This window comes from Biomphalaria glabrata, chromosome 6 (assembly GCF_947242115.1).
Source record: "Biomphalaria glabrata chromosome 6, xgBioGlab47.1, whole genome shotgun sequence".
NCBI classification, from domain to species: Eukaryota; Metazoa; Mollusca; class Gastropoda; family Planorbidae; genus Biomphalaria; species Biomphalaria glabrata.
Window position 1 is genome coordinate 20726333 of NC_074716.1, and position 25580 is coordinate 20751912.

The 25580-nt window shown below is 34.3% G+C and overlaps 4 protein-coding genes across 5 annotated transcripts; 3 read left to right on the forward strand and 1 right to left on the reverse strand.

Moving 5' to 3' along the window:
• Nucleotides 1–6: 6 nt before the first annotated feature.
• On the forward strand, nt 7–12910 carry LOC106070719 (deformed epidermal autoregulatory factor 1 homolog). Its single transcript, XM_013230677.2, has 8 exons — nt 7–638; nt 3579–3787; nt 4646–4811; nt 6734–6961; nt 7627–7733; nt 11532–11663; nt 12262–12411; nt 12563–12910. The coding sequence occupies exons 1-8, from the start codon at nt 206–208 to the stop codon at nt 12656–12658; spliced, it is 1521 nt and encodes a 506-aa protein (XP_013086131.2). The 5' UTR covers nt 7–205; the 3' UTR covers nt 12659–12910.
• A 1006-nt stretch (nt 12911–13916) lies between these two features.
• On the forward strand, nt 13917–15668 carry LOC129926838 (protein FAM47A-like). Its single transcript, XM_056033296.1, has 2 exons — nt 13917–13924; nt 14435–15668. Exons 1-2 carry the CDS (start codon nt 13917–13919, stop codon nt 15666–15668), a joined length of 1242 nt encoding a protein of 413 aa, XP_055889271.1.
• Nucleotides 15669–16308: 640 nt separating this feature from the next.
• On the reverse strand, nt 16309–20701 carry LOC106070716 (achaete-scute homolog 1-like). 2 transcript variants are annotated; one of them, XM_056032006.1, is made up of 2 exons: nt 19296–20701; nt 16309–17075 (listed from the first exon to the last, which is right to left on the reverse strand). In XM_056032006.1, exon 1 carries the CDS (start codon nt 20119–20121, stop codon nt 19342–19344), a length of 780 nt encoding a protein of 259 aa, XP_055887981.1. In that variant the 5' UTR covers nt 20122–20701; the 3' UTR covers nt 16309–17075; nt 19296–19341. The 2 variants fall into 2 exon arrangements, with proteins under 2 accessions (XP_055887981.1, XP_055887980.1); XM_056032005.1 differs by having other exon boundaries at nt 16309–17080.
• A 1467-nt stretch (nt 20702–22168) lies between these two features.
• LOC129926839 (serine/arginine repetitive matrix protein 2-like) lies at nt 22169–24403 on the forward strand. Its single transcript, XM_056033297.1, has 2 exons — nt 22169–22567; nt 22649–24403. Exons 1-2 carry the CDS (start codon nt 22169–22171, stop codon nt 24401–24403), a joined length of 2154 nt encoding a protein of 717 aa, XP_055889272.1.
• Nucleotides 24404–25580: the final 1177 nt, after the last annotated feature.

The following is a 25580-nucleotide window of genomic DNA, read 5'->3' on the forward strand; positions in this document are numbered from 1 at the left end:
ATTCTTCTCCGGTACATCACTCCGCCATATTTCGGAAAACAGCGGAGATTTCCGTAAAGTTAGCTTCATGTTTGTTTTATGATACGTTTATAACAGTAAAAATCAGTAATAACTTGTTTTTTAATATGGGCTTTTACATCGTGAGTCGACAATATGAAGAAAGAATGTGATTATATTGCCTTTTCACTATAAGACTACATTGGCGATGAGTGAAGCTGACATCGCCGGAGATATTCCGAATGGTGACGATTCAGCTTTCGTTGACGAGCATCAGCATGGTACGGAAACTCCACCAGAAGTATCAACAGTTGCTGTCACATCGCCTTCATTGTCAGCTGATCATGTATTTGTAGCAACGTCTCAAGGCCTAATTAGTGCTCAGCAATATCAGGAATCTACTGCTGGGGGCATTAAAACCACGCATATAGTAATTCATGATCAGACTCTTGAACAATTAACGGACGCAAGCGGTGGCTTAAAAACACCAACAACACCTATCCCTCCCCCTACACCTGCCACTCCTCTCAGTAAAGAAAAAGGATTTCGGTATCAATGGGACGATTCTGTGCACAATGAAGTACTGCCCGTCAGATGTAAACATACAAATGGCGAGCTTTACAAATCCAAGTTCGGATCAGGTTAGCTTTAATAGACATTCCATACAAATTATACAATAATACATAGATCTATATGTAAAATATGTATCTCTTACTCTGCTACAAATTATATTTAATTTATACATAGATCTAGATAACATACTTATACTAACTTATAGTTGTACACGTCTTACTCTACTAGAGTCTAGTAGAGTAGAGTCTACTACTTACTTAGGACTAGACGTCTAGTACTAACAAAACTAACTTACTAGATCTGATCTACTATTTACTACTAGATGATAGATCAGTAGATCTATACTAGATGATCTAAAATAGAACCTTTACTCAAGATCTAAATCTAACTCTATAGTCAGTAAGACTCAGTATAGTCACTATAGTGACTATACAGTATAGTCACTACTCTAGATCTAGATGATAGATCTACTTATTCTACTAGACCTATGACTATGACATATCTCTGAGAGATACGTCTCAGTATCTGGAGTAAAGCTGCCATATGATGGCATATCAAACACCCCCCTTTTGTATACCATTTCGGACATCTCAACATATTTTTATTAATGCATCTTTATTTTGATGGTTATTACAGAAAAACTGTGGTATTAACTATTATGATGCACATTCCATTTTTCTATTTTTTTAACACATTTATTTTTGTATTCCTATGCAAGATAGTTTTTCTACTAGGGAATAAAGTACACTGGTATGATTCAGTATGAATGTGTGTTCACATAAATGGGGGTGCTTCCGGTACTAAGGCTACTGTATAGCCCCATGGTGCGTTAGCCAAGCAAGACCTATTTAATAATCCTATATTCCTATATATATTTGGATTCAGGATTGAAAGGAAAACATGTGTATATATTTCACTTCCCTTGCTTCCCATTAAACCTATTTAGAGTTATACTCAAGTTATAGGGGGTGTTCAATAAAGTTTATCATTTTAGAAAATGTTACAATATCGAACACATTTTTTTTTTTCAGTGTTCATGTATTTTTATGCAATGTTTTCTTTAATGCTAAAAGCAAAAATAAACATCATCATTAAAATTTTAGTATCTAAAAGACAACAAAACATACAAAAGCAATTTATAAATACATGTTTATTAAACATTATTTTGACCAAAAAAAAATATTTTTTTTTGTACTTGTACAAGTTAACCCTCTTAAGACAGAGATTTTTAGCATTTTTAGCCAAAAAGACGGAGCACTATTTCCAGACTAAGTACTTCTCTTACAAAAAAATTCTTAACAAATAAACTAATTACTTTACATATATATATATACTCAAAACTATATATAATATTATAATAATTATATATATAATATATTATTGAAGAGAAATGAATGAGCTTTATCTAATACAATCTTAAAGAATCCATCTGAAATATTAACATTTATTAAAATAAGCTAAGCTAATTTGCATAATTTATTAGCAAAATTTCCAAACATTTTTTTTTTCGAAACAAAAGTTTACTTTAAGGCCTGAATCTCTTAATACTTGTGATTGGGGAAACAAGGTCCAAGGATACCCTTCAGACACTTCTGTCACATTATTTGTCTACTTTTCTTCCCACCTCCCCCAATACCATGTAAACAAACACCTACATTTTGTCCACAGTGACAGCCACCCATTTATGACCCATGGATCTTTCTTGTTGTTGGTCAGAAAGTTGGCATCATATTTATTTGTCTCCCTGACAAACATTTAAACTAAATTGATAGTTTAAAAAAAAAGCATAAAATAGTCTAAAGGGTCCCTCCACTTCAGTGCTCTCCCATGACTGTCACTTTGTGTAATGACATGGAGACTTTTTGGACTGAGTGATCAGGCCTCTCTTTTATCCCCATTTTGAAGAGTTAAAAAAAACAACACTGAGGTGGGCCAGGTTTGCTAGCCATTGTTTGCCTAGATATAGATCTGCTTAGGAGTATTACGAGCAGACATTTTCACAGAGGTGTCACATCAAGGCTATGGAAAGCTGGAATTACCTCAGTCTAGTAATGACCATTCAAATGTTTAGAAATCTCCCAAATATGTTCTCCCATCCACATTTCCACAAAAAGGGATAGGACTAGAACACATTGTCTGTTCTAGAATTTAGATCTAGCATAAAAGACACAGTGTAAAAAAAATAATTATTACTTTAGTATGTATCATACATGTGTCATGCTAAGATTGCGTTGTTATACAATGCCTTTATTTTTAAAAATAATATCCACTGAACCAATGTACCAGTGATGTTAATATGAAGCTGTTAGTGTTGAGTATTCATTGTATGCTCATTACAATAATTCTGTTTTACAATGGAGGGAGCACAAAGAAACGATCACCAAAAGCTGGATGGATAACATTTAATAAAAGAGTAGACCAGCCTCTCTTTTGTAATCCTGCTAAGAACAGCTGCTGAAAAGTGGAGAGATTTGGTGAAACGCAAATTGTCACAGCACCCCTTAAAAAAACTCATATAATCTCCTAAAATTTTGTCATGAAAAAGTGCTACCAACCCTGTAGAAGTAAACAGGCAGTGTGACAGTACACTACCTTTATTTCAATTGCACCTCCTTAAGAAATTATATTAATTATTTTTTTTTAAGCTCTAAAGTTGAATCTTATAAATCTGAAGTTGTTGAAATGTCTAAAAACTTTTCACATGGTCACAACATATTGGAACATGTCCCATTGCACCAGTCATTCTATTTGGGATCTCTTATAAATTCCAGTTACTGTTAGTAGAAACAGAAGTGATTTAATTTTAAGAATTTAAGTAATACAATATTATTTAAAATAGAACTATAATCATTTTATTATTGATTAATACTATTATTAATTAATACTATTACTTAATGAAGATACTGCTTGTGATTAAGTAAAAACACTATTAATATTAATAATGATCTATAAGAATCTATAATTATGCCTATTTGTAATTAATTCTTTTAGTCCTTTCTAACATGCAGGTGGTCGGGGAAAGTGCATTAAAAGCTCTGATAATGAATGGTACACACCTAATGAATTTGAAGCTGTTGCTGGGAGAGCTAGTAGTAAAGACTGGAAGCGAAGTATTCGATATGGAGGTCGAACTTTACAGTGTCTTATAGAAGATAATATTCTACAGCCTCATGCTACATCATGTACTTGTGCCTCTTGCTGTGATGATGAAGCTGTTGTAAGTGAAACAAATTCTATACATGTGTGTGTGTGTGGTCAGCAAAGTGGGAATAGAATGCCTGACATTTTCAGGCAAAATACAAAATGATTCATTTCCATAGGCTACTCTATCTATATGCAACCACTATATTTACAATATATACATTTTAAAAGTTTTGATTTGAAAATGGTGTGTTAGTATGAAAAAAAAAAAAAGCCTTTTCATATATATATTATATATATATATCTAAATAAAAAAAAAAAAGTCAAGGGAGAAAAAGTTGTCATCCAAAAAATATTTAAGGATAAAATATTAATATGTTTTAATAAAATACTTAGATCCTAAATATGTATCAATTGCAAGTATAATTATGTTGCTAGCTCATTTATTTAAATATAATTCAAAAACTGGTTTAGCTACACCTGAACTCATGGTTTCTTACTTAGTGATTTACCAATTAGGTTTCACTTTTTAAGCTGATGTCTCCATCAATGTAGCCAGCACCTTCTATCAGTACCTTTAAAACATGTGGCTGAGAGATATTAGACTGTAGTGTTATCACTAATAGTAAAGTTCTACTGACGATGAAACACTGAAATCAGTTACAGTCTGTGATACCATACATATTTTAGTTTTCTTTTTTTCTCTGTGGTGAATGAAGAATGTTCTGGTGATGTAGATTTCACTGAGGGATTTTAAAGAAATTCAGTTTTGATTTGACCTTTTGAAATAACTTTGACAAGTTTGACATAACCCCAATTTAGTCCCTAAATCAGATGTTTGATGTGCTATAAATAGGATTTTATATTTTGAATGACTAGATTTGTTTATGATCTATATTTCTGAAGAAATGTTAGCTTTATATTTTATTTTTAGACTGGACCTGTACGTTTGTTTGTGCCATACAAGAGAAGGAAAAAAGATTCTGAAAATGAACCTATCATATCTCCTAATAAAAGAAGTCGCATACCTTCTGTTTCCATGAAATCGTCTATTCCTTCTCAACTTGGATTGAGTGTACCAAAGATAGAAATTGATCAGAGTAGGTTTGTTTATTCTCATGCTATAAATGGGTATTTTTTATTGCAATGTTACAACTCTATATATAAATTAATTTAGTTCACTTTGTTAAGAGCCCCACTATTACTATTCATATTTTAATCACTTTCAAAATCAAGTACTATTTTGTGTGAAATATAAAGAGTTAAGAAGTAGTTTTAAAGTTAACTGCTGAAAAAACTTTGGGAATTATGCATGTCAATATGTATTATATAAATTGTGTAATCAATCGTTTATGTTGCAGTTAAAAAGACTTAAAATTCCTAGTTGGCAACAAAGCTTACAAATTGGATATTTTCATGAAATATTTTCAATTCTAAACCATGTAAAGGATGCTATATTAAAAGATCATTGTTGCCAACTAAATAGTAAAAATTGGGTTGTACTACAAATAAAGAGTTTAGAAATGTGATTTTAAAGTGCTAAACACCTTTTAAATTACATGGCTAAGTCAACACTGCCTATTTTCTGTACATTGGATCTATACAATAAAATTTCTAGCTATGTATAGTTATCTGCCATAGATGTAAATCTCCAATAAATATAAAATAAAATTGTTGCAACTGTTATTTAGTTATATATTTCCTTTTAGAAAGTGTAAGTAATATAACATTAAGTACACATTTGCCACTAACTATTGAGTTTTAACAAGCAAAATAACAAAAAATAATTAAAAAAAAAACAACCTTATATTAAGTGTATCAATCAGTTTATATCAGTGAAGTAAACTAGACTAACAATAATAAATCTGTGTGATTAGAAATATTTTTACCACTTTTTTTTGGTTTAGTGCAATGTCATGCTTTTATCAATACGCTATGATCCTATTACTTGTCTGGACCAGTTAGAAAGGGGTGGGGTGAAAGAACGGGGTATCTGGGTGATTGTTTTTAAATGTAATTATTAAAAAATAGATTGCAAGTTCTGATAGAAGAACTTTACTTAACTTTTTTATTTCAAAAAAGTGGGTTAAAGCTTTTTCAGATTTCTCAAGCCAACACGGTAACCACTCTGCTAGGGAAGAGCATATGAATATGGAAGATTGTTAGTTATCTTTTTTTTTTTCATGTTTGTGTTCACTAAGCCTCAGACAACAACCTATAAATGGGACTAATTCAACTTATACCACCACTTCAGTCAAGTACAATTTCTTTCCCTTGTTCAAGATACTAAACAAATAATTAATTACAGATAGTTAATTAACTAATTGGTTAATTTTTGTTTTTGATTCTTGTGTTGTCAGGTAAAAGAAATAATTGTGCAAAATTTCAGTTTGATCCGAGATTGTGTATGGGAGAAATGTGGACAAACTTTTTACCAATCAGACAGAAAGACAGAGTGAGTTGATAGAAGCTTTGTAAAAACAAATGGTTGCCTAGCTGACAGTGTGATGTTTGAAATCACTACTTAACTTGTATATATATATATATATATATATATATATATATATATATATATATATATTGCAACTGATGAGAATGGTTTTGGCACTCCATGAGCCATAGCTCCACTGTGATGGATGGATGAAGAGTATTACTATATTAGAGATCGATGCATTTTGTTTTACTTCGTTTTTCAAGAACATAGTTTTTTAAAAAAACAAAACAAGTATAGTTTTGTTATTGTCAGTATAATATTTATACACTTTTTTCTTTTCTATGTTTCAATTTTAAGTTTTGTTTATAAATGAAAAAAAAATGTATTAAATGTCTTGTCTTTGTCTCACTTGTTAAAGTAATTAAGTTATTAAAAATTAAATGATTAGGGAACCTTCAATATAAGTGATTTTAAGGACAACACTAAATATTAGAGGAGCGACATCTTAGATTATCAAGTAGAGAGGAAAAACAAACAAGTTAGAACAGAGTGTTAATTTATTCATGTTTTTCTTTTCAATTTGACTAGGTGCCCAGCAAGTGATGTTACCTGTAGTATCAGGACATGGATCAGTTCAACCTACAGCCACAGTCTCATTACATCCCACCCCTGATAATAAAGGAGAAATGGTCCATATTGTAGCAACTGATGCTCAAGGGAATTTGGTTTCAGGTGGTGGATGTCTTTATGGCATGACTATTGTGGGGCCCAATGAGGAAACTTATCTCAAGCAAGTGGAACAGAAAGCATTATCTAGTATGTCTTTGATGTTTGATTTATTTCTTTAAAGCCTTTCTTAACTCCTTAACTACTGAATGGTTAGCTATAAATCATGCAGTTTTTTCCTTCACCCTATGCATTTTTTTTTTGGAGGTCATGTTTTCATTATTATTATTATTATTATTTTAAATTTTAGCTCAAATTGACATATATATGACATCAAACTGACATAAAATAAAAACATGCTTGTACAAGCTTTCAAACATTAAATTTTTTTGTAGATTAAGATTGTCTAGAATTAGACTTGCAATCCTGCATTTCTGAAAATGACTGAAAAGTAATATTGTAAGTTATAGTAGTCTAAAACTCCTAATTCAGCTTTTATTGATTTTGATTTGACATTAGCTGTTGGAAAATATGGTTTTAAGAGACTAGAAATAGCTTGTAATTTTTTTACAATGTCTCTTTTGGTTAAATATGATGGTCATTATTTTCTTTTTTTAAATGGTGTAATTTTACAAATACAGTGTTGTTGTTTTTTTATATGATAATTGGTTAAAATAGTTAGTTTTGCTTTGAATGTTAAAATTCATTAATTTTTTGCTTTAAATGTTAAAATTAATTAATGGTGTAATAACTATCTTTCCTTTACTTGATAGTATAATAATGACATCTAAAACATTAATATATTTTCTTATAAGATGCTGTAATGATGACACCTATCACTCTGGCACAAACAAATCAAAAACAAAGTCATCTTGTTACAATGGATGTAATGGAACAAAAGAATTGGTGGCAACTGGAAGAGGTTTGTGAATATATTACACTTTTTTTTTATGACCAAACTTGTTCTCTTTCAACTGTAACCTAGGATTGCTGTTGATCAATGGTACACATTTGTGTAAGTTCAATATTCTGTAAGCAGACATGCCTACCCCCAAGACCCAGAATGTGGAACACTCAGGTTGAAAATGTGGAATTTTGGGCCCCAATGTGGAACATAAACGCTTTTATGTTAGTCAGCCATACTGTACGCAATATAAATAAAACTTCAATTATAATTACTTTAATAACAATACTAGTTTGCTTCTTATAAATTAGATGTTTATATTCTTCAATTATAATTACTTTAATAACAATACTAGTTTGCTTCTTATAAATTAGATGTTTATATTATAATTAAAAGTAAGAAAACCTTTAATTCATAATTATGTCCTTTATTTGAAATCAATAGTTCTAACTCCTAAATGATGAATTCTAACTAAAATGTATTCTAATGACCTAGACTCAAATGTTACTATTTTTATTTGTTACTACTAGATCTAAATCTACTGACTAGATCTAGATTATTCTAGATCTACTTGATTATCTATCCTTTTCTATGGCTCTACTCTAATCACTCTAGATGTTGTCTCTAGTTCTAGATCTACTAGTGACTTACTAGTCTAGACTTACATTTAATATAAGTCCTCTAAGTCTAAGAACACAGATTATAATAATAATATTATAGATCTAAATATTAATGTCTATAGTCTAGATCTATAGTATAGACTTATTGAGAACTAAATTTATTACATAATAATGATACATACTGTCTAAGTAATCCAAGAAAAGGATTTTTTAAAAATAGTTATTAAAGACCTAGATCTAGACCTAAATGTAATTAATTAACTTAGACACACTACAGTGAGTGACAGTGTCAGTAAGGCTAAGGCCTAAATAAGGCTATACTGCCTATATATACTATAGTAAAGTATAGTACTAGAATAGATCTACTTATTAGTATTATTACAGTCTAAATTAATTATTAGTTTCTAGATCTAAAAGTAGGACTAGCACTAGATGATACTAAATCTAGATCTATATTGAAATAGACTTAGAAGATGATAGATTAGATTCTAGATTTCTATGTAATTAGAAACCTAAGCCTAAGAAACCAGTTGAGTTAGTGTTAGAATAGTGACAATACTATACTAGATCTAGAATCTAGTGACAATACCGTAACCATAGACATAGTGTCACATAGATTGCCATAGATAGTAGACCATACATAAATCAAGACAATGATGAATGAATAGTTGAATAATGAATTATTGAATAGTCTAGAATCTAGATCTAGTCTAGACTAGTAGAGCCATTGTCACTTGTGAGAAAAGAAAGGGATTTGAATGGAACATTTGGCTTATTAGAGTACTAGATCTAGATCTATGTCTAGATCTAGCTCAACCGTATCTTCATAAATTTAGGACACACCGGGTCCGGGAGGAGATGAAATGTAAACAATAAACACAGACCTAGATATTTTATTTTGCATTCAGTATTTTCATTTCGCATTATTAATAAATAATGAAAAATCGGCGATTTTTGTGTGTGTGTGTCGGAATTCAGACTTGGCGGAACAAAAAATCGTGAATGCAGAACGGCGGAACATGTGAACTTTTTTTATGCTTTTGCGGGACGGTTCCGCATAATGCGGGACTGTAGGCATGTCTGTGTAAGGTTAAGTGGTTTGCTTTGGATTTTTTTAAGGAATTCATTGTTTGCTGGGGTGGTTTACACCTTATCATCATCATGGTTAAGTGATGACCACTTTTGTCCTCCAGGGGGGCTGAGGGCTTTGTATTGGGATTTTGTGCCTGCTTGTGTGGCTGGTGAGACCTATGTGAACCTTATAAGAAACCCTCTGGAGCAAATTAAAAGTAATGTATTTATGCACTAAAGCCTTCATCTGCTACAAATAAAGACTTAGCCTTGTAATGTAGGCTATCAAGGCAAAAAAAAAGGACTATTTCCAAGTGCTTGCAAAGGACTAGGATGTAAGACTAATTGTAAGGGTATTTTAATGTGACAGCATCACAAATGAGGTGGTTGGGTATAAAGAAAATAAGAATGTGGTGTCTCATGCTTGCTACATACATCAATAATAGAAACATTAGAAATATCATAGCTATTAATTTTCTGGTACTATTACTAACCAAAGAGTTGCATTTTAAATCTACCATGATGTCTAGGAATATCATTGAAGGCTGTAGAGATTGTATGTGCTAAATGAATTTTCATCCGTATTTTTTTTGTCTACAGTTGTAATAACAAAGCAAAAACATTATTATTAACCTTAACTTTTTTTCATAAAGGCTGTTGATTTAACAATTAATCTTTCAACACAAAATATGATGCATGTAATCTAGACTAAAAATTCACTGAATATCATGATTAAAAATATGCACATACATACATACATACATACATACATATATATTTATATTGGTGAATAATATACTTGGCTCCCTGGTTAATAAAGATTAAGATTGTCAACAAATAATACATTTTTAATTTTCCAATATTTAAAAAAAAATTGTTTATATTGAACAAAATGTTGTATAGCTACATCATAAGGGCACCTAGTGTGCATTAGAGTTCTAACAAATTCTACAGTCTCTGCATAATATTCATTCAGTTTACACATTCCTGACCTTTGACCTCACTGCTACTTCAGAATATGTAATGCTCTAAAACTTTCTTCCCCTTGAGTGTGAGAGGGAGACAGTCTGAGTAGCAGGTTTAATCATGATCAAAAGGGGTTGTAAATAGCATAGACAACTTTTTAATTAGATCTTAATAGTAAACTTAGGTGTACCTCAAGGAACAGTCTTGGGCCCACTACTGTTTCTAATTTACATAAATGATCTACCAAATTGCATTAGTTCAGGAACAAAAGTCCGATTATTTGAAGATGATTGCATAATATATAGAACAATAAAAACAACACAAGATACAGAAATTTTACAAAAAAAAAAAAATTACAGAAATGGGAATCAAATTGGAGCATTTCTTTCCATCACATGACAGCCTGTTAGTTAAACCATTGGCCAAAAGAAATGGATGACCTCATCTGCTCTATAAATCGCTAGGTCTGAAAATCAGTTTTTACGCTTTAGCATTTTTAGACTCAACTCTACTGATTACTGAGTATAATTAATACACTTTAATTGCATTTGCTGCACACTATATAAGTTAATTCGAATTACAAGAAGACCCCTGTTGCATCAGCGATGCATAAACAGGCCTATTGTAGGGGCCCAGCTCAGCTGCTGCAGCAAAACTTTCTCCAATAGATAACTAGGCCAGCAACTTTCTGTCGAAACAGTATACAACAGTCTAACAGATATTTGTCACTTGTTGGAACAACAGCTGGAGCCCGATAGCATCATAAGGGTGTCGGTTGTGCGATTTTGTTTTTACTTATATTGTAATTTGTTGGTTTATATGCATATGCAGGCTATATCCACAAAAAATTATCTTCTCTATTGCAGTAATGTTTGTAATCTATAAGATAGGAAGATAAATCTAAACCAGGATTATCTGATGGTGTTGTTTTAAATTTTATAAATATCTAGTTAGGGTTTGGGAATTTTAACATACATTTATGGTGTTTGTCTTGAGATAAAGAACACCTTCTCTCCAAATTTCATTAAAATTGGTTAAATAACTTTGTTGTTTTTTGTTTAACAAGTAGAAGATTCACAAAACTTTCAAATCTATTACTAGGTATCTCATTACTGTAGAGCTACTTATATGTTTATTATTATTATTTTTTCTCTTTCAGATGGCCAACAATTTGTTACAACAAGCCCAACAACTCAAGATCATGATAGATCAAGTGAAGCAACAAAGTATTATTGCCAAAGAGAATGCCCTTCAAGTACAGAGAGCACAGATGGAAAAGGAAAAGCAAGAGGTATAAAACCTTTTTGTATTTGGTTCTTGCATATCTAATTACAATGTCCATTCAAACTTTATCATATCAAACACTGTTATATTAAAGTGTATCTTACAGTCCCTTAGGGGGCACGGTGGTCGAATGGTTAAGCGCTTGGCTTCTGAACCTGAGGTCCTGAGTTTGAATCTAGGTCAAGACTGGGATTTGGAATTTCAAGATTCTTAGGGCGCCCCTGAGTCCACCCAACTCTAATGGGTACCTGACTTTAGTTGGGGCAGTAAAGGGGGCTGGTCGTTTTGCTGGCCACATAACACCCTGCTTGTTAACCGTTGGCCATAGAAACAGATGACCATAACATCATCTGCCCCAAAGATGGCAAGGTCTGAAAGGGGAAACTTTACTTTTTTTTTTTTTACAGTCCCTTGCTAAACTGTATATGGTTATATTACCCAGTGAAAGTTAACCATTTAATAAAATGTATTGACATTGGAATATATCTATTAGAATGAAAACATATCTTATTGGTCAAAAATTACTCTTTTAAATTGTAAAGAGATTTAATTGTATTTTTGCATATGCTTTAAAACATAATTGGACCATCATTTGTATATTTAAGGCATTAGCAGCTAGTCGTGTCGAGGCTCAAATGAATATTAACAGAGTTCGAATGGAAGAAAGGGCACAGAGAGAAATGTTTGTACATCAGGCCATAGTTCAGTCAAGGGCCAATCTTCATGACAAGATAGATGCTGTGTCAGATGATAAGGTAATGTTAGCCAGGTTCTATTTTTAGTTCATTTATGAACTTATTCTAAAACAGAACTAAAAAAAAAATAAATACAAGGTGTGTCTCGACATAAATATTATTATTATTATCATGTTCACTATTGCATATATTTTATTTTTTGTGTGAACAGGGTACCTACAATGTTTCCTGGCCAGCCACAGCCAATGCTGCAATGGTTATGTCACATGAAGATGATGATGATGATAAAGACAAAGACAGATTATGAGTTGATGTATGATTGAATATATAATTTAATGTATATTTCTTGACATTCATTTGTATGCATGATTGATGACTGAACAGGTATGTATGTATACATCTATGACATTGAATGTGCTCAACGTGTATGTATTTACTTTAACACAATTCTAATGATGAAAGCTGTTTAAGTGATACAAGTGTGTACATGGATGTGAATAAAAATATTATCTTGTATTATTCTCATGGATGTGAATAAAAATATTATCTTGTATTATTCTCAGAGTGTTTTGTATTTCTCAAGACATATATTTAGACTTTAATTTGGACAGCGGCTATAGTCATTTTAAGACATATATTTAGACTTTTATTTCGACAGTGGCTATAGTTATATTGACATCAAAAGTTGATTCTTGTTGTCAATGTAACCCTAAACTACAACTAATAGAGTCTGTTTGGATCAGGTTTCATTTAGCCCAAACTATAACTAATAGATTCTGTTTGGATCAGGTTCAATTAGCCCAAACTACAACTAATAGATTCTGTTTGGATCAGGTTTCAATTAGCCCAAACTACAACTAATAGATTCTGTTTGGATCAGGTTTCAATTAGCCCAAACTACAACTAGTAGATTCTGTTTGGATCAGGTTTCAATTTGGCCAAAATTACAACTAATAGATTCTGTTATAATCTGGTTTCATTTAGCATTATATAAAAGTAAAATACTGGAACATCCAAGGATAATCTGGGTAGATTGTTTTGTAGAATTTACTCTTTTTTTTTTAACTCGTAGCAATATAAAGTAAGATTTTAATATTTAATTATAACTTTTTTGACATCTTTTTATTAAAATGACTTGACAAAACTCTAGATAAATGGGATTTAACTCTTGATTTAATGCTGATGACTGGACAATGTCCTTAAAACTACAACTAGAAGTTTTGGACAAATCAATTTTTGTTTTTTGGTACACTACAGAAACATTCACTAGTAGTCATTCAAATCTCAACAATTTAGTGTTTTCTTTAGCATTTGAAATGAACAAATTGTTGCCTTTAGTTTGTGTTTTCTTTAATCAATGTTTTTTTTTTTTAATCTGCTAGTGACATCACATTCCAGGAGTTGACATAAAGGATATTACTATTAGAGTAATGAAATTATTGTCAGAGGAAGTTATATTAGTAATAGTCTTTGATTTTGATAACAACAATATAAAATTATCATGCATATTTAATGTTCAATTTAAAATATATTTACATATCAAGCTTTAAACTATCAGTACCAAAATGAATATGTTAGTCATTGTAGTTTGGAAAAACAACAAAATGTACATGTTAGTCAATGGACAAACAACAAAATGTACATGTTAGTCAATGGACAAACAACAAAATGTACATGTTAGTCAATGGACAAACAACAAAATGTACATGTTAGTCAATGGACAAACAACAAAATGTACATGTTAGTCAATGGACAAACAACAAAATGTAGTTTTGACAAATGACAAAATGAAAGTTCATTAGAAGACAAATATTTAGATTATACTATAGAACATTTGTTATTGCACAACATCCCAATATAGATATGTCCACCAACTAGAGTAGGTCAAATAAAGTCTGAATCACTGCATGAAGTCTTTTTTTTTCCCCAATGGCTAACAGATGACACATCCATTACAATAAGATACACATTGAGACCATATTCTTAAACAAGAAGAACAGAAATAATGTATCTTAAAAGTCTCCATCTAAAATAAGTAGAACACAGTGTATCTTTAAGTCAACATCTAATCTTAAACAAGCAGAACAGAAACAATCTTAAAGTCTCCATCTAAAACAAGCAGAACAGAAACAATCTTAAAGTCTCCATCTAAAACAAGCAGAACAGAAACAATCTTAAAGTCTCCATCTAAAACAAGCAGAACAGAAACAATCTTAAAGTCTCCATCTAAAACAAGCAGAACAGAAACAATCTTAAAGTCTCCACCTAAAACAAGCAGAACAGAAACAATCTTAAAGTCTCCACCTAAAACAAGCAGAACAGAAACAATCTTAAAGTCTCCATCTAAAACAAGCAGAACAGAAACAATCTTAAAGTCTCCATCTAAAACAAGCAGAACAGAAACAATCTTAAAGTCTCCATCTAAAACAAGCAGAACAGAAACAATCTTAAAGTCTCCATCTAAAACAAGCAGAACAGAAACAATCTTAAAGTCTCCATCTAAAACAAGCAGAACAGAAACAATCTTAAAGTCTCCACCTAAAACAAGCAGAACAGAAACAATCTTAAAGTCTCCACCTAAAACAAGCAGAACAGAAACAATCTTAAAGTCTCCACCTAAAACAAGCAGAACAGAAACAATCTTAAAGTCTCCATCTAAAACAAGCAGAACAGAAACAATCTTAAAGTCTCCATCTAAAACAAGCAGAACAGAAACAATCTTAAAGTCTCCATCTAAAACAAGCAGAACAGAAACAATCTTAAAGTCTCCATCTAAAACAAGCAGAACAGAAACAATCTTAAAGTCTCCACCTAAAACAAGCAGAACAGAAACAATCTTAAAGTCTCCACCTAAAACAAGCAGAACAGAAACAATCTTAAAGTCTCCACCTAAAACAAGCAGAACAGAAACAATCTTAAAGTCTCCACCTAAAACAAGCAGAACAGAAACAATCTTAAAGTCTCCACCTAAAACAAGCAGAACAGAAACAATCTTAAAGTCTCCATCTAAAACAAGCAGAACAGAAACAATCTTAAAGTCTCCATCTAAAACAAGCAGAACAGAAACAATCTTAAAGTCTCCACCTAAAACAAGCAGAACAGAAACAATCTTAAAGTCTCCATCTAAAACAAGCAGAACAGAAACAATCTTAAAGTCTCCATCTAAAACAAGCAGAACAGAAACAATCTTAAAGTCTCCATCTAAAACAAGCAGAACAGAAACAATCTTAAAGTCTCCATCTAAAACAAGCAGATGTCCTATTCCCCTTGGATGGAAAAGAGACTCAAGCTTTTTTTTTTGGCACTTGTACAATTAAGAAAAATTATTTTTGCGAAGTAGAATGAAGAAAGTGTAGGCTACCCGAAGGGTTGGGAGGAGTACTTGAATAAACAAATTGTAGGTTAGTTGGGGTACTTGAATAAAGTAATTGTAGGTTAGCTGGGGTACTTGAATAAACAAATTGTAGGTTAGCTGGGGTACTTGAATAAACAAATAGTAGGTTAGCTGGGGTACTTGAATGAACAAAGTGTAGGTTAGCAGGAGTACTTGAATAAACAAAGTGTAGGTTAGCAGGGGTACTTGTATGAACAAAGTGTAGGTTAGCCGGGGTACTTGTATGAACAGTAAGCCAGGGTACTTGAATGAACAAATTGTAGGTTAGCCAGGGTACGGAATGAACAAAGTGTAGGTTAGCCAGGTTACTTGTATGAACAAAGTGTAGGTTAGCCAGGTTACTTGTATGAACAAAGTGTAGGTTAGCCAGGTTACTTGTATGAACAAAGTGTAGGTTAGCCAAGCTACTTGAATGAACAAAGTGTTACGTTACTTGGGGGGGAGGGGGGGGGATATTTATACAGTTGCGAAAAACTGTATAATTGTAATTGTTGATTTATAATTAAATAATTGTGATGAAATGAAGAAAACTGTAACAGTAAGAATTTAAACAAATCAATGAATGTCTTACAATAGACCTTCTTATTGAACATTTTTAACAAAGGCCTACATCGCATTCAAATATAAAGTTTCAAGCATGGCTCATAGAATTAAAACAATAAAATCACAACCAGCAATCTGCCTCTTCATAGCCTTTTTACAATCCCAGGCCTACAGCCATATTCTGTAAGAAATCAATAAAACTAAAAGACCATTGCTTAGCCTTTATTCTTTATCAACATGTCCTACAAATCAAAGACGTAGGCTAAAATTCTTTCTCTTTGTTTGCTACATATCTTGGGAGTAGACGTTTTTTTTTTCTCTACATCTCTTTGTTTCCTATATATCTTGGGAGTAGACCTTTTTTTTTCTCTACATCTCTTTGTTTCCTACATATCTTGGGAGTAGACCTTTTTTTTTTTCTCTACATCTCTTTGTTTCCTACATATCTTGGGCGTAGAAACTTTTTTTTTTCCTCTACATCTCTTTGATTCCTACATATCTTGGGAGTAGACCTTTTTTTTTCTCTACATCTTTTAACCCCCTTCCCCCGACTCGATCGAATATTACAAGTGTTACACATTTATTTCAACAATCTTCTAATAGACCAGATACTAATACTCATGACATCTATTTACAATAATCAACATTTGATTTGTACAAATAATTCTTCAAAATGAAGACAACTTATAATTGGTAGCCTAATATTGATTTGATAAATCTAGATTCTTGTCATTGATAGATGCTTCTCGTTGTTCAGAACATGGAATGAAAACACCTGAGCGATCTTCTGTTCTGAAAGAAGACAAAAGATATAGATCTATATATAGGTCTGGTCTGACTTGTCTTATAGGAATATAATTTTGAAAACTAAAAATGCTGTTAGTGTTTTGTTGAGGATCTAGATCTAATAAATTGTTAGAACTTAAGGGGAGGCAACGATATTTATTTACATAAGGACATCATATATATATATATATATATATATATATATAAATATATATATACATACATACATATAACGTCTGCCTTGAACACAGCATCTTCATCAGCTCTAGACTTCGGCGGAAATCCTTCTCTCTTCTAATGCAAATACCCTCCCTACACTAGTTTCTAATAGTGCGCACCTTCTGCACTATCTTGGATGGCGGTGTGCATGGTAGGGTTATAACATTGCCCCCTTCTTAGCACTTTTCTTCCCGAAAAGAAACACTGCATTAGAGGTTTGAAAGCTCAGGTGTTCCCCAAGAAGCCATCAAATCCGCACTGTTTTCCTCCGGTGCCGCTTTCTCTTTCTCCGGTTGACTGGCTGTTCTTGAGACGATGACGTGGCCGCCTAGTTGACACACAAAGAAATAGAGACGAACACTGTTTTCGCAAACACAGCCATTGATTGGACACACTGTTTCAGCAGACCCTCCCGACAGGTGCCTCTCAAGGAAACTTCAGATTCGCATGCAGCCACGTTGCTAATGAATTCCAATGCGCCGCGGTGTTCCTTAGCTAATAGTCTAACGTCCAGGAGATAGGTCTCTTCAAGTTCAAGTTAAAGAATTCTTCCTCTTTCCAGTTCAGATTTAGCCTGGATTGACTGACATTTGTCTATGCCAATGTCGATGATGATGTCAGAAGTACAAATGTTTTGTTGATGGTTTTCTTGGCATCTAAATTCTCTGTTCGATGCGCCGCACATACAGTTCATGCTAAACTTCTGGATGCATATATCGAGCTTCGAATTTCCCTCGTGAGCACCGGCATATAGGCAGAGGTCTTTAAGGTCCACAGCAACATGCTTGAACGCAGACCCAACGTTGTCTTGATCTAGTGTCATCCAGGCAGTTAGGATTATTATATGATTAACACCAAACTGATCTTGGCCCAGGAATTGAAAAAAAGTTTAGGCATATCAACATGAGATTCACAAAGTCTACACCAAATATGGCCCAGAATTTGGAAGTTAGTTTTTTAAAAACTAGATTGACCCTACACAATTTAATTTTAGCCGCGGAGGCCCAATATATCAAAAAGTCATACCAATTAATGCAGAGATTAGGAAACTCACTAGTTTGAGCTAGGCTTATAACGTACGCAAAACTTTTAATATGAAAGTGTTAAGGGGGGGGGGGGGGGGTAAAAAATAAATATAAAAAAATAATTTAAGAAAAAAAATAGGTTACAAAAATAGAAATAACATAGTAGATAAAGAGTAAATCATGAGTAAATTTGTCTTAAATATTATATATTAGTCCCATATAAATCTATATTTTCCTAATGCACGTTTAGATATACATACACCTATCAAATGGGTTTGCGTTGTCATTTTGAAACACTGCATTCATCATTAATCTCCGGACGAACATATTGCCATTACATTATTGCTACATTTCTACTCTTAAGCAGAAGAGTAGTGAAACTAACAAGGGGAAAAAACAAGAACGACAGAACTTAGCCAAAGAGCACAGTATATACAATCACTTAGCCTAAGCTTAGTATTCATCCATAATTAAACACATATATATGACTAGCATTACCTACCTGCTACGCCCGTTGATTTGTTCCTAGTTCCTAGACTATATATTGTTTATTTTGCCTCCTCCCTTTTTTTTTCTTATAACTTGGACCGACCCGTAAATTTGAGCATCACTTCCCTTTCCCTTCCCAACTCTCCACCTTAATAAGTAGTCTATTTACACTCTATGATTTTTTTTCTGCTTCTCAGTTCTTATTTCAAAATATTTGATTGGCTCTAGGATCTTTTTTGGCCTGGGCCCTTTATTCTTATTACATCCTGCAAATCGTAATGCTCATATATTATAATACCTTGGCCGTACACCCGCTAATGTGTTGTTTTTTTTCACTTACTTTCAATAAAACTGCTCCCAAGAATGATTACCAACTTCTAGTGGGCTTTATCATTAACTTAGAATTTATAGGAAAACATGTAGGCTACTTATTTTGCATACCATGTTTCTATATTTATTTTCTAGGATAGAAAAAAAAAATGGTTTACCTTCTATTACCAATCATTGGATAGAAATAAAAAAAATATTTATTTTCTATAACCAATCAACAAAATCATCCTCATCTGTACTAATCAAGACATCGTCATCTGTACTAATCAAGATGTCCTCGTCTGATTTGACCAACAAATCAAAAGAGATGCCGGGAAAAGAAGGAGAGGATGCTGACATCATTGGAAGCTGGTCTTGCGATGCCAACTTACTGAAATCATTGTAAGCATAAGCCATTGACTTGCCGAGGTCCGCCATGTTGTCAACTCGTCTTGACATCGGACTGTCCGAAATGTCTGTATTAGACTGGGCGTCGTCGTCTCCAAAGTGCGGATCTTCTTGCTTTGTCACGTGACCGGCCTGTCTGGCATGCACCAGCTCCTGAAGTTGTCGTATATAGGCAATGGCGGAACGCAAAGTTTGAACTTTGCTGAGTTTTCTGGATTTCCCTTTGCAGACACTATTTAGGTGGGGTAGATGTTGCCTGAGGGTGTGAAACGTCATGTTTATCAGCTTAACTCTGTTCCTCTCTCGTTCGTTACGCTTGGCAACGGCCAAAGGTCCAATTTTGGTTTCATCAAAAAAGGCAGTGTTGCTAAAGTCTAGTCTGCGTCTGCATGCGGGGCTATTGTTTTCCTTGTAAGAGGTTGGATTAGACACACTTGTAGTATACATGCAAGAGGAGTAACTCTGTGGGCTACGTGAAAAACAAAAGCGAAATGCAGGATTAGTTTGAAAGTCAAGTTCATGGCTAAACGAAATATCTTCAGTTTTGACTTGTATGCACTGACCTCTGTCATAGGGATATTTAGACAATTCAGACATTTTTTTCACTTTAATTTGAAAATACACAAAACTGTTAGGAATCCAAGGTAAGTTTCACAAATGTAATGATCCAGTAGTGGAAATATTTGTAAGAAATTAGAACCACTATAGCAGCATATAGAGCAAGATGCAGAGTCAATGTGCGTAGAATATCAATTAAACTTCGCATCGATGATTCATTCACATTTCAGAAAAGATCGATTTATCTTCTATACAATTTATATTATAATAAATCAGTACATCATAGGAATGTCTCACACGTGTATAATAATAGCTAGCCCATTGGAAAATGCCATACACCTATAACGATGAATTGTCTGTTAACCTTTATTCCTAAAAGTTTAATTTTTTTTCACTTCTGGTTATTATAATATTTTAATTATCACACACGATGTCGAACGAATTTTTTGAATGTCCAAGAAATGTAATGTGGCTTCCAGTTAAATAGATTGTGTCATTGTGAGTATCAAAACGTGGGTACACATAGACTAGTGCTTCTTGTTCGTTAGGTCCTTTCCTTAGGTCATTTATAGAAGATGAGGCTATTTATGGCACGGCCAGCCACGCCAAAAGTCTACAACACAAAGACGATATCAGAGAGTGAGCATTTGGCAAGCTTCAAAATTCTAAGATTTTTCAAGAGGCAGGTTCCCTATTATTCATCGCCCCTTACACCCCCCTTTTTTTTCTCTCAAGGTCCCCCCCCCCCCCAGTCTACTCAAGGTGCATTGAGAACAATAGGCAGTGCGCAAGTCTTAAAGACATAACGCACGCGCTCTCAGGCTCATCTTAAAAGTCTTATCAAGAGACTATGTCATAGCCAAGAAAACTCCATGGAGCGATACAGGGAAGGTTAGGAGGGGAAGGGGAGGGGAAGAGAGGACGAGAGGCAGAAGCCAAACTGAATGAGAGTTAAATGAAAAGGTGTGGGGGGGGGGACTTTTTTTTCTTGGCGTGGGGAGGGGAGGGATAAGAAACAAATCTTTAGAAGATACCATCAAATAAAGAATCAATTTGAAAAGAAGTATTTCCTCAATGAGGCTTTAGAAAACATGAAGACCTTAGAATAGTTGAATGTGCTTGTGTGCGCTACTCTGTGTGTGTGTGTGATAATTCGAAAAGGGGTTTTATAGTTTAATGGCTTTTTTTTTTTTTAATGATAATACCCATAAGATGACATGTAGTAGAGAAACATATCCGCGTCAGTTATCTCTTATTTAAAAAAATAGAAATTATTTTTTACTAGTCATTCTACATTCTATAGATTTATTGACAATATGTGTTCACTTCTTCTAACAGTTTAGGTATGACCAAACAGTTTCTGTGCAAGTGTGTGACTATACTCGCTGTGAAAAATGAAGACAAATAGGCCTACAATGTTTCATTAGTAAACAAAGTGTTCATTTAAATTTAATAGGATATGGTGAAAGTTGATAAACTGTTAAGCATTTATCCAAACAATGTGTAGTATCACTTGGATCAGGGCCGGATTTAAGGGAGGGCAGGTGGAGCAACCACACAAGAAAGGGGCCTCCACAATCCACATAGGAGATAAAAATGTAAAAAAAAATGCATATTTAATATTTTTTTAAAAAGGAAAATGAGATTCAATTTACAAGCAATCTATTTCTTTCTTTTAAACTATGGCCTGCTTTTAGCTATAAGTATAATTCTGCATAATTCCATCTTTATTTCGAAAAGATGTAGGGGCCTCCACAAAATCCATGTGACACTAGTTTCCCTTTCAGACCTTGTGGTCTATAGGGCAGAGGATGTAAAGGTCATCTGTTTTCTGTGGCCTACGGTTAACGAGGGTGTCAAGTGGCCAGCACAACGAACAACCACTTTCACTTTTCCCCAAGTAATGTCAGGTACCCATTTGAGCTGGATGGACTCAGAGGCGCCCGAAGATCCCGAGTTTAAAAATCCCAGTATGCACCAGGATTCGAGCTTTAGCGCTCAGCCACCGAGCCTCTAAATGTGACACTACCATAAAAGAAATACGACACTACCAAAGAAGTTCAAATGTGACACTACCAGAAAACAAATGCTACACTACCAGAGAACAAATTCCACACTCCCAGAGAACAAATTCCACACTCCCAGAGAACAAATTCCACACTCCCAGAAAACAAATTCCACACTACCAGAGAACAAATTCCACACTACCAGAGAACAAATTCCACACTACCAGAGAACAAATTCCACACTACCAGAGAACAAATTCCACACTACCAGAGAACAAATTCCACACTACCAGAGAACAAATTCCACACTACAAGAGAACAAATTCCACACTCCCAGAGAACAAATTTCACACTACCAGAGAACAAATTCCACACTCCCAGAGAACAAATTCCACACTCCCAGAGAACAAATTCCACACTACCAGAGAACAAATTCCACACTACCAGAGAACAAATTCCACACTCCCAGAGAGATAAATGCGACACTACCATAGAATTCAAAAGCGATACTAACAGAGAACAAATTCCACACTCCCAGAGAACAAATTCCACACTACCAGAGAACAAATTCCACACTACCAGAGAACAAATTCCACACTACCAGAGAACAAATTCCACACTACCAGAGAACAAATTCCACACTACCAGAGAACAAATTCCACACTACCAGAGAACAAATTCCACACTACCAGAGAACAAATTCCACACTACCAGAGAACAAATTCCACACTCCCAGAGAACAAATTCCACACTCCCAGAGAGATAAATGCGACACTACCATAGAATTCAAAAGCGATACTAACAGAGAACAAATTCCACACTCCCAGAGAGATAAATGCGACACTACCATAGAATTCAAAAGCGATACTAACAGAGAACAAATTCCACACTCCCAGAGAACAAATTCCACACTCCCAGAGAACAAATTCCACACTCCCAGAGAACAAATTCCACACTCCCAGAGAACAAATTCCACACTACCAGAGAACAAATTCCACACTACCAGAGAACAAATTCCACACTACCAGAGAACAAATTCCACACTCCCAGAGAACAAATTCCACACTCCCAGAGAACAAATTCCACACTACCAGAGAACAAATTCCACACTCCCAGAGAACAAATTCCACACTACCAGAGAACAAATTCCACACTCCCAGAGAACAAATTCCACACTACCAGAGAACAAATTCCACACTCCCAGAGAACAAATTCCACACTCCCAGAGAACAAATTCCACACTCCCAGAGAACAAATTCCACACTACCAGAGAACAAATTCCACACTACCAGAGAACAAATTCCACACTACCAGAGAACAAATTCCACACTCCCAGAGAACAAATTCCACACTCCCAGAGAACAAATTCCACACTACCAGAGAACAAATTCCACACTCCCAGAGAACAAATTCCACACTACCAGAGAACAAATTCCACACTCCCAGAGAACAAATTCCACACTCCCAGAGAACAAATTCCACACTCCCAGAGAACAAATTCCACACTACCAGAGAACAAATTCCACACTCCCAGAGAACAAATTCCACACTACCAGAGAACAAATTCCACACTACCAGAGAACAAATTCCACACTCCCAGAGAACAAATTCCACACTCCCAGAGAACAAATTCCACACTACCAGAGAACAAATTCCACACTACCAGAGAACAAATTCCACACTCCCAGAGAGATAAATGCGACACTACCATAGAATTCAAAAGCGATACTAACAGAGAACAAATTCCACACTCCCAGAGAACAAATTCCACACTACCAGAGAACAAATTCCACACTCCCAGAGAACAAATTCCACACTACCAGAGAACAAATTCCACACTCCCAGAGAACAAATTCCACACTCCCAGAGAACAAATTCCACACTCCCATAGAACAAATTCCACACTCCCAGAGAACAAATTCCACACTACCAGAGAACAAATTCCACACTACCAGAGAACAAATTCCACACTCCCAGAGAACAAATTCCACACTACCAGAGAACAAATTCCACACTCCCAGAGAACAAATTCCACACTACCAGAGAACAAATTCCACACTCCCAGAGAACAAATTCCACACTCCCAGAGAACAAATTCCACACTCCCAGAGAACAAATTCCACACTACCAGAGAACAAATTCCACACTCCCAGAGAACAAATTCCACACTACCAGAGAACAAATTCCACACTACCAGAGAACAAATTCCACACTCCCAGAGAACAAATTCCACACTCCCAGAGAACAAATTCCACACTACCAGAGAACAAATTCCACACTACCAGAGAACAAATTCCACACTCCCAGAGAGATAAATGCGACACTACCATAGAATTCAAAAGCGATACTAACAGAGAACAAATTCCACACTCCCAGAGAACAAATTCCACACTACCAGAGAACAAATTCCACACTCCCAGAGAACAAATTCCACACTACCAGAGAACAAATTCCACACTCCCAGAGAACAAATTCCACACTCCCAGAGAACAAATTCCACACTCCCATAGAACAAATTCCACACTCCCAGAGAACAAATTCCACACTACCAGAGAACAAATTCCACACTACCAGAGAACAAATTCCACACTCCCAGAGAGATAAATGCGACACTACCATAGAATTCAAAAGCGATACTAACAGAGAACAAATTCCACACTCCCAGAGAAAACAAAACGACACTACCATAGAATTCAAATGCGACACTACCAGAGAACAAATGCGACACTCCCAGAGAACAAATGCGACACTACCAGAGAACAAATTCCACACTCCCAGAGAAAACAAAGCGACACTACCATAGAATTCAAATGCGACACTACCAGAGAACAAATGCGACACTCCCAGAGAACAAATGCGACACACCAGAGAAGAAATTCCACACTACCAGAGAACAAATTCCACACTCCCAGAGAGAAAAATGCGACACTTCCATATAATTCAAATGCGACACTACCATAGAATTCAAATGAGACACACCAGAGAACTAATTCTACACTCCCAGAGAGAAAAATGCGACACTACCATATAATTCAAATGCGGCACTACCATAGAATTCAAATGCGTCACTACCAGAGAATTCAAATGCGACACACCAGAGAAGAAATTCCACACTACCAGAGAACAAATTCCACACTCCCAGAGAGAAAAATGCGACACTTCCATATAATTCAAATGCGACACTACCATAGAATTCAAATGAGACACACCAGAGAACTAATTCCACACTCCCAGATAAAAAAATGCGACACTACCATATAATTCAAATGAGACACTACCATAGAATTCAAATGAGACACACCAGAGAACTAACTCCACACTCCCAGATAAAAAAATGCGACACTACCATATAATTCAAATGCGGCACTACCATAGAATTCAAATGCGTCACTACCAGAGAACAAATTCCACACTCCCAGATAAAAAAATGCGACACTACCAGACAACAAATGCGACACTTTCAAAGAACAATCTCAACACCATCAGAGAATA